At 57.9% G+C, this 9800-nt stretch overlaps 1 protein-coding gene across 13 annotated transcripts in view; it reads left to right on the forward strand.

Annotated features, from left to right (window-relative positions):
* Positions 1 to 9800, forward strand: part of TNS1 (tensin 1) — a 55071-nt gene that overhangs the window by 16392 nt on the left and 28879 nt on the right. For all 13 annotated transcript variants that reach the window (XM_039721573.1, XM_039721349.1, XM_039721431.1 and 10 more), the window contains 5 exons: positions 323 to 383; positions 1746 to 1821; positions 1954 to 2083; positions 2446 to 2511; positions 3067 to 3228. In XM_039721573.1, the coding sequence (XP_039577507.1) occupies positions 323 to 383; positions 1746 to 1821; positions 1954 to 2083; positions 2446 to 2511; positions 3067 to 3228 (495 nt within the window). The remainder of the gene's footprint in view (positions 1 to 322; positions 384 to 1745; positions 1822 to 1953; positions 2084 to 2445; positions 2512 to 3066; positions 3229 to 9800) is intronic.

Raw genomic sequence — 9800 nt, forward strand, 5'->3', positions numbered from 1 at the left:
GGATGGCACCAGACGGGGGTTTGGGATGCAGTACCTCACCCAGATCATCATCCCACCCCTATCCCCAGTCCAGCACTTGCCCGAGGTCCTGCAGGACCCAAAGTGTGAGGGCTTTGCCCTTTCTCAGCTCATCCACAGCATCCTTTCTGCCCATTGCAGATGTTGCCCTTGGTCGGTGCGGGCTGGCTGGGGCAGGGAGCGGCTGTTTGCTTTGGCTCCCTCCCTGTTTGGATTTCTCCCCCGTGACTAATCCCTCCCCTGGCCCCTCCGCCCAGCTGGCTAACAGCAGTGTGCCTTTTCTCCCCGCCTTGATGTCTTCCAGGTTGCCGGCCCTTCCTGAAAATCTACCAGGCCATGCAGCCCGTCTACACCTCGGGGATCTAGTAACTATCTCCTCTCCATGGGGCTTTCCTCCTGCCCAGCATGGGGGGCACGGCAAGCGGGGCAGGATGGAGGGGATCAAGGACAAGTCCCCTGTGCTCTTGTGCCCTGTGCTTAGTCCGTTTGGGGGGCCAGGGAAAAAAAGGGGCTTCCTTTTTTTCGGAGGTGGTAACTGGCTGTACTGGGCCATACTGGACCCTTCTGCTGAGAGGGCTGTAGTGACTCTGCATATCAGCAGAGGGAGCCTGGGGCTGCGCGCTGCCTGGGGCTCGGTGTCCCCGAGGGAGGGGGGAAAGGGATGGGGACATCTGGGAGATGAAGGCACTGGGAGGTGAAGGCGTTTCTTCTCTCCCGGCTTACAGAACTGCTCTTCCTGCCTGGATTAGTCCTCACAGATTACAGTGTATTCTAAGTTGGAAGGGACCCACAAGGATCACTGAGTCAAGCTCTTAAGTAAAAGGCCCATATGGAGATTGAACCCACAACCTTGGTGTAATTAGCACCATGCTCTGACCAGCTGAGCTAATAGTCTTTCTTTATCCAAAAAAAGATTTTCCCCTTGTTTTAATCTCCCCACAAGTTTTTTCTGATGCTGATTCTGGGAGCAGGCACTGGCAGAAGGAAAACAGGAGTTGGTTTCTCCTGCCTCCAAGACACTCTGCCAGCACCACATCCCAATCTGGGTGGGACCCCTGGCTCCTGGACTCCCTGGAAGGACCAGAGCACCTCACCTCTGGGATATTCCCATCTCATCCCCAGGACCAGGATCTCACTTCCATACAGCCATGGGTCCCCGTTAGCTGAGATTTACTGCCATCCCAGCCTTGCCTTTCAGCTTTTAATAGACTGTTTATGGGATGCCTGTAATAAACTCCAGGTTTATCTTGCCTGTGAAATCCTACTCCTTTCTTCCCTTTTTCCTCGCTGCTGACGCCACCGCCCGTCGGCAGCCTGTCGGTGGTGCACTGGGAGGGGAGGGCTTCCCGCAGGGAAACTGAGGCAGGGACAAGAGTCTTCCCAGAGATTTCTCCCTCTGTGTCCTAAGCCCCAGCTGAGCCACGAGAGCTGGGTGGATGGCTGATAGCCCAGCCTCGGCACTTGGAACCTGATCAAACCCTCCCACCCAGCAGCTTTTGCACCCTTGCTGAGCTGTGCCTCAGTTTCCCCTTCCCGTCCTTCCACTGGGAGTGGGTGCCCCTTGAGGTGGTGGATGGGACTCCCCTCAGTCACAGGGAGGGCAGGTTCTGTGCTTTGCACCTTTTCTGCCTGGATTTGGGTGGAAGGGCTGGTTGAGGTGGTGCTAGGAGTTTTCTGGGGGGGTCTCTGCGCCACAGCTCACATCCTCCTGCTGTTCCTCTCTGCAGCAATGTGCAAGGAGACAGCCAGACTGGCATCTGCATCACCATTGAGCCTGGCTTGCTGCTCAAGGGTGATATCTTGGTAAGGATCATCAGCTCCCGGTGTAGGAAGCTGACAGGGGTTATGTGGATGCCTTGCCTCGGGACCCCCAGATTCCCCCTTGCCCAGATCTGGGGGCTTATCCTGATGGCCCATCCCTGTTCCCCTCTGCAGCTGAAGTGCTACCACAAGAAGTTTCGCAGCCCTACGCGTGACGTGATTTTCCGTGTGCAGTTCCACACGTGTGCTGTGCATGATCTTGATGTCGTCTTTGGCAAGGAGGACCTGGATGAGGCCTTCAGAGGTAACTGCCCTGGCACCTCCCTGCTCCAAACTCCCTCATCCTCCTGCCCCTGTAACTCCGGTATCATCATGGGGACATCTGGGCACCCATCCCAGATCCACCCCCGCCAAAACAGGGCACCCCTGCTCCAGCTGCAGGGTGTGGTGCTGCTTGGGAAGTGGTGGCACCATCATCCCTTTCAGTGCCAAAGTCATTACTGGTGCAGAGGGGCTGCCTCAGGTTGTTCTGGGGGCTAAGATGCACGCAGGGATCTCCCCTAGCAGCTCCCAGCCTCAAGCTGGTCTGCAGGCGTGTTTGGGGTGACTGGCTGCTCTGGAGCTATGGATGGAAATAGTCCCTTTATTCTGCTCTCTCCTTGCCAGATGACCGCTTCCCTGAGTATGGGAAGGTGGAGTTTGTGTTCTCCTATGGCCCTGAGAAGATCCAAGGTATGGCTGGCTCAGTGCCATGGGGGTTTCGAGGTGGATGCTCTCTCCTTTCCTTCTCCTCAGCTGTACCCGCTGCTCCCTCCCTTGTGACCTCCACCTGCCCCATTGCAGTCTCTTTGTCACCAGGGTGGTGTGAGGCATCCAGGCAGTAAGGCTCATCTAGGAGCACCCAGGGATGCCCTATGTCTCTTGCTCTCTTCCCCAGGAGGCTGCTCTCCAAAGCCCTTGCTGGCCCAGGAGAGGTGGAAGGAATGTTTGGGAATGAAGGACTCCCTTGCTCAGAAAGCCCAGGCCCATGCACACTCACTGCCAGTCTGTGTGCTGGTCTCTAGGCAATCCCAAAAGCCCCAGGCAGTCTTGTACACCTTGTTTGTGAGTCTCGATGTACATCTTGTGCTCATCCATCTCTTGATGCTGCCATTCCTACAGGAGTCTCCTGCCTTGCCTCATGCCTCCTGCACTTCTTTCCTTGCATGCACTTTTCTCCACCTATTCCCCCATTCCATCCTTGCTGGTTCCATTGTCATCCTGCCTGACCATCCTGTCTCTTTCCAGGCATGGAGCACCTGGAGAACGGGCCCAGTGTTTCTGTGGACTACAACACGTCCGACCCACTCATCCGGTGGGACTCCTACGAGAACTTCAACATCCAGCGCGAGGACAGTGCAGAGGGGGCCTGGGCTGAGCCACCCCTGCCCAGCAAGCACCTGGAGAAAGGTTAGGGCTCACAAGGTGGTCGACCAAAGTGTCCACGTGGAAATCTCCCCTACTCCAGGACAGGGGACACTGCTGGGCAGCAGAGCTGGGGACAGGTGGCTGCTGATGGGCAGAGTGGCCATGGGATGGGAGAGCAAGATCTCGTGGACTTTGCCTTCTGCCACAGTGCCAGAGAGCTCAGGCTCTTTTCATCACTTAGCTGTCAAAGTGCTGTTTGCACAAGCAGAGTCCAGCCTTAGTTTATGCCCCAGAGCTTTAGGAAATCCAAACCCCATGTCTGCAGGACCATTAGGTATCCCAGCTGCAAGCATGGCAGGATGTAGATGTACCTTAGTTACCCCTAGGGGATGAGGATGTCTTAGTGGCCTTCGAGAGTCTGCTGCATCTCTCAGAGCTGGGATAAGCCCTTTGAGCACCCATTTTGTTGCAGCAAGTTGGCTGCTGTCACCCACTTGGCAGGAATGGGCAGTACTTGTATGTCGAAGGGTGGTGGGCCTCTGTCCTGGAGGCAAGGCCAGCAGATGCCTGGGCTTTCCTAGCCAGATCTGGAGAGACGTCCCTGGAGCAGGGACAGCTGCGGTCCCTGATGTCCCTGAAGGTCACCGGCTGCTTTGAGTGGGAGCAGTGGATGGCAGTGCTCACAGTGGAGGGTGGGGGCTCTGGGTGCCTGGGGCAGTGAGAGTGTCTGTGCTGTGGTGGTCACATGGAACCAGAGCTGGGGTGGAGCTGGCATGGGCATTTGCCTTGGCACAGGGCAGTAAACAGGCAACTCGTGATGTGCAGGCTCAGCTGTGGGCTATGTGCAGGCTGGGGAGCTGTGGGTCCAGCCTCAAGCTGGCAAGACTGCCTGGCAGTCCCCTGCTGCCTGCAGAGACCGGAGTGCCTCATTGCATGTGTGTTCCCCTCTGGACCCTGGGCCTCAGTTTCTGCACCCCAGCCCCTCACAGGACTGCAGGGTAACCCCAGGACTCATCTCTGTACTCTCGTGGGGGTCTTGGTGAATATTGGGGCTGCAGAAGTACCCCAGGGCTCCTCTCCATTCCCCCTTAGGGGTCTTAGCAGGTGTCAGGGCTGTGGAGGTATTTCCATGCACCAACTAGGCTGTCCTCTGTGCCGGGAAGGGTGGCAGTAGGGAGTGAGGGCACCTTGAATTTGTAAACACTGCCCCAGTTTGGAGATGATCCGGGACTGTGCAAGGGTGAAGCTGCAGGCAGAAAGCTGCCCTCTGACCCGTGCCAGCAGAAGCAGCTGCAGGAAGCCCATCTATAAGGGGTCTTTCCCAGCTGTCCCATGGGGCACTTTGCGCCGTGGTGGTGGGAGTCAGCATGGGCTCGAGGGGCTCCCATCTTTATCCCTCTCTCTTGTCACTTGTCCTCTTTTCCAGCCTGTCCCAAGCCAGGATGGGGACTCTGGTGTCTGGCTGTGCAGGGGGGGGTCCCTGTTTATGGTCGTTCTTGCCTTATTTGGTCAGGGAATTGCACGCCACATTTTTGGCACCACCAGGCGTGAGCAAGCGGCGTCCGGGGGCGGAGGGGGGTGAGGTTGGCACCAGGACCCACGCCGGGCTGGGCTCAGCCGCTGCTCCTTGTCCCCGCCGCTGCCCGTCCTGCCGCCCGGCGAAGGCTCCCCGCAGACGGTCGCTGCAGCCCGGGCCAACGGGATCGGGATCGGGATCGCCTGCCAAACGGTGGGTGCCCCATGCCGCGTCCTGCCCGCCACAGCCGCTCTCACTGCAGGTGGATGCCCTTTCTCCAGCAGCTTTGTCTCAGCGTGGAGCACCCATAAGGGCTGGGGGGTGCCTGCCAGGGTGGGGTGGTCCTGTGGGACCCCAGAGCTGGAGGGGCAGGCGGGTGGCTGGGAGTGGTGCCTGTCCTGGTGTTCCCCTCACCTCTGCTGTGCTTATCTGCGGGGACTTGGAGAAGGGAATCTCACTGGCAGTGGGGTCATTGGTTGGCTAAGTTTTTCCAGAGTAGGGGGCATGAGAGGGGGATCTGTACCATCACATCTTGCTCTCTGGCTGAGGGGACACAGTTGGATTCAACAGGCTCTCTGTGAGCCGCTTCCATGGGACAGGCTGGCCCCATCAGCAAACTCGCCCTCCTGTTTTACTCAGGCAGGGTCTCTGCTGCCCACCATGTCTGGGCTGCCCCGAGGCCCTTAGGGAGAGTGGGGTATGCTGGGATGCCCCCACAGCCTGTCCTTCTGTCCCTCAGCCATGTCTGCACAGCCTGGGGAAGGCAAGTGCTCTGCCTGCCCTCCTTCCTCCTCCTTGAAGGGGCTGTGGGGTCAGTGGTGGCTGCTTGGCAGGTTCTTGCTGCAGTCCCCATGGCCATTGATTGGCTGAGGGTGTTTGAAGGCTGAAGGGAGGTGATGGCATGCTTCATCCTCTGGCTGTTTTTGCAGTTGCCAGCACTGTGGTAGCTCTCCTTGGGATGCCAGGCTGGCTCCAGAGAGGCAGGAGGAGGCTGGCAGCTGGATGTGGCACTGTTGGGCTTGCAGCTGGTTGGAGGATCACTGCGGAGAAATTTTGGGGTACTGCAGATGCTGTAACTCTGTCTGGAGATAATTTATGGTCTGGTTTGGTTTTGCTTAGAAAACCAGTGCTGATCGAGAATAGGATGCTGGGGCTAGCATGGAGTCAGTGGACAGGTTGTCCTCAAGATCTGGGCAGTGTGAACTGGGATGTGTGACTGTTGTGGAGGGACCCCAAGCTCTGCCATCCTGGGGTGGTGTGAGAAAATGTGAAATGGTTACAGCAGCTCCCTGTAACCACTGGTTCTTGGACCCACCCTGGGCTGGCACTGCCCTGTCTCTTTACCAGGCTGGGAAGAGAGTGGCCAGGGCCTGGCCAAATCCAACATCTGCGAGAGAGTTGCTAAATCCCTACCTGAGTCATGGTTCTGGCATAGGGCCCCCTGCAGCTCATCCCTGTCTTCTCACACATCCCCACTCACAGGGCAGGGCTGGCTGGAGTGGGGACTGGGATGAGCATCCCACCCTTCCTGTGAGGGGAGGTCACATCAGAGACTGAACTACAGCTGACATGGCATAGGTCAGGGGTCCTGGAGCCCCACAAATGGAGCTGGATGCCGATCCCGCTCTTTTCCATGCAGGAGAAAGCCCCTCAATGGGGTCACTGTCATCTCTTTGTCCCCAAGGAGGACCAGCATCTCATGGGGTACACTTTTTCTAGTTGGGTGAAATCCTGTCCCACTTATCAGGAGGGGCTGAGGCTGCCCAGGAGGGCAGGCCAGGCTGTGCCGAGGTGGAGAGCCAAATGGTCCAGGCCAGAGCTGTTAAATCCATTGCTGGAGATGCTGGCAGGCTGCTGCTCTCCCCTGCGGCTGGATCGGTCCTTAGGCCAGGCTTGCTGGGGAGGGGGGCCACTGACTCTCCTCTTGCCTTCCCCAGCTGACTAAAGCTGAAGGAATTCACTTCCCCTTCCTTATTCTGCCCTTCTCCACCACTCTCTGCTCCAGCTGCTGCAAGGTAAGGGTTTGTTGAGGTGGGCATTTTGGAGGGCAGTGGGGATCTGCACAGGCTGGGTGGGAACTCACAGGGAGTGTCCCCCTTGCTTCTGATTATTCCCCATGGGTGAAATGCTGGAGCATCTACAGTCTTGGGTACATATTTCAGCTGGAGTGTGGCTATTCCCAGGGCAGGATCTGTCCTGTGACCTGGTATTTGGAGTTGTCATGTAGGGTGGGGGGTGGGGGTTGTTCCCACTGGGACCGGGAACCAGGCAGGGCTGGGTCGCAAGGAAAGAGAGACCAGCTGGTGGAAACTCAGCCCCTTCTCTTCCCCCTTTAAACTGTCCTTGAAGTCAAAACTTGTAGCAGTTCTGTGCTTAGGGCTGGGGTTGTCCCACGGCAAGAGTGGGGAGCTCTGTCTCTGTGCTCCTGCAGCCGAGACAGCTGGGACAAAAAATAAGCAAACTTTGGAGGTTTTGGAAGGACGCTGGCTTGGCGTGTGGTAGCATCTGGGAGCAAACAGGGCTGTGAGTCAGGGGGCCGGCTGGAAACACTGCTCTCATCCCCTGCCGTCATCCATGGGGGTGTGGGAAACACGCGGTTTGGGGGATTAGAGTGGAGGGAGCCTCACGTTTTGCTGAGTATATTGGATCAGTTGGGGAGTGGAATCCTGAGCATGGGTTCAGGCAGGGGCCTGGATGTGGGGTGGGCTTGCTGTCACCTGGACGAGCAACTTGTGAGCACCATTCCAGCATGGATTTTGCTTGGGGTGGAGCAGTTTGGTCTCAGAGAGCTCTGGAGTGGATAGGATCATGCCATACCTCCTGTCACAGAGCAGGGCAGTGTGTACATCCCAAAAAAAGGGCTGGAATGTCCGTGCTTTGCCTGTGGCACTGGCAGGGCAGGAAAGGGGATTGTGAAAATGGGTCGGCAGGGTCGGTGCTTGTCCATGGCTGGTTTCCACTCCTCTTTAGCTGTGTAGTTATTCAGATGGAGAAACTCAAGTCTGCAACAGGACACTTGAATTGGCAGACCCGTCTGGGTTTCAGCTTCATGTGTGGTTTGGGAGGACATCCCCACCCTGAATGTGTCGCTGCTCTTTGGGGACAGGTGTGACACGTACACACAGGGGCTGGGCAGGGCTGGGTGTCTCAAACGAGGGGGTCACCCAGCGGGGTGATGCTCAGTGGACGGTGCAAGGTGGGCAGGCTGTCCAGCTGTCCGGCTGTCTGTCCTGCCTAGGAAACAGTTAACGCGGCGGAGCCCTGCCTGTGGAGGAAGTAGTTAATATTCATAGCTGGAAGCTGTCTGTCTGGCTGTCCTCCCTCCATGGCTCCCACCCTCTCCGCACCTCACCGAGGTTAACTCGGGCTGGGGCTGGAGCTTGGGCGGCCCCGCCGCTCTCCCGCGCCGCTCCCCTTCCCCTCCCGCTCCTCCCTGCGGTCCCTGTGTGGTCTGGGGCGGAGGGCAGCACAGCCGCACCTCCTCGCCTCCATCCTCCGGCCTCTCCCACCTTCGGCTCCTCCATCCTGCCCTGCAGCTCCCCGTGTCCCGGGATCCCCGTATCCCACCCCTTCCGGCGCCCCGCCGCCGTCCCGGTACCCCTGTCGCGGCCCCGCGGGACACGGCGCTGGAAGGGAATAGCTCCCTCCGAGAGGGAAAGCCAAGCCAAAGGGACAAACGCCAGCCCGAGCCAGCTCCAGGCCGTCGGCTCCTGTCCTGGACGGACACACGGGGCTGGCTGTGGACGCCGCTGGAGCTGCCACCGCACCGGGCGCCCCTGGAAGGCTCTGGTGCTGGAAGGGGTGAAGGAAAGGGATTTTGCTGCCTGCTCCTTCCCTTCGCCTCGGATCTTTTAATCCCCGTCCCTTTGGTAAGTCCTGACTTTGCTTCTCTCTGTGGGCTGGGTGGTGAGTTCATGGTTGTGGTGACCCACGGCTTGGACTGGGGTTGCTCCGTGCCGTCCTATCTGGTTACAGGATGAAACCAGAGATAAGGAGGCTAACCTCTTCCCTGTGAGATTCTGCTCGCACCCAACATCCTGCAACGGGTCCCGGCACCCCAGGGTCTTCCGTGCGGGCTGATGCTCCACGAATGCCTTGGGGCCAGAACTCTGCGTGCGGAGTGGAGGCAGCAGGTGGGATGCTGCTGGGGGCACGGCAGTGGGAGACACGGTGATGCCTCAGCCTGATCTTCTGCCGTGGACAGCATTTGGGGTTTTGGGGATGCGAGCTCACTCCCTCGGTACTGTCACACTTGTCCTGGACCAGTTTTTTTACTGGCTGTAGCCACAGGGGGCTGGAGAGAGAGGACAGAGCATTTCTCCTCTAGGGCAGCGAGCCTGGCAGCAGGGCTGGGACCAGGCTGGGCTCGGTGCTTCCCGCAGCTGCCTCCGTACAGCTGGAGCAGAGAGAGCCATGGCAGAGCTGCGTCCGGGGCTGAGCCCAGGGCAAACCCAGCCCACGATGGGATGGCACAGTCTGCCAGGCAGGAGCTACTCCGACCTTCAGGGATGAAATCTGACCTTGCTGGGAGCTGCAGACTCTTTGCAAAAGGGGTGCTACGAGTCTGCTGCTTTGAGGGTGGCTGGTTTGGCTAAGGCGTTCTGTTCCATTATCCCTTAGTTTTTGATTTTATTTTATTTTATTTTATTTTATTGTTTTGTTTTGTTTGGTTTTGTTTTGTTTTGTTTTGTTTTGTTTTGTTTTGTTTTATATTCAGCTTCTCGGGTGACAAAGTCATATAGTCACATGAGAGATAGTGTGGCCCAGGGATAGTGGAGGAGGCTTTGGAGTGGCAGCAAATAGCAGGATTTGTCTCATGGCATCAGAGCCCAGGACATACATGGGGTTGAGGACAGGATGAACAATCAGGTGTGGGGCAGAGCAGCTGTAGGACAAGGGCTTGGCTGATGGCTGAGCTGTCACAGGCTGTTCCTTACTACCCTGGTACTGCTCTCGGGGTGGGGGTGGCCACCAGCCCCCCTATGTCCTCTCCTCATCAGAGGTTCTAGGGAAGGTGGGACGTAGCAGTTGGGGCTTTCTGTCTCTGCCATGAACTGCATTGTGCCCCATCCTGACCTCTCTTGGAGACATTTCTCCC

The sequence above is a fragment of the Passer montanus genome, unplaced genomic scaffold (assembly GCF_014805655.1).
Source record: "Passer montanus isolate IOZ18808 unplaced genomic scaffold, ASM1480565v1 scaffold1, whole genome shotgun sequence".
NCBI classification, from domain to species: Eukaryota; Metazoa; Chordata; class Aves; order Passeriformes; family Passeridae; genus Passer; species Passer montanus.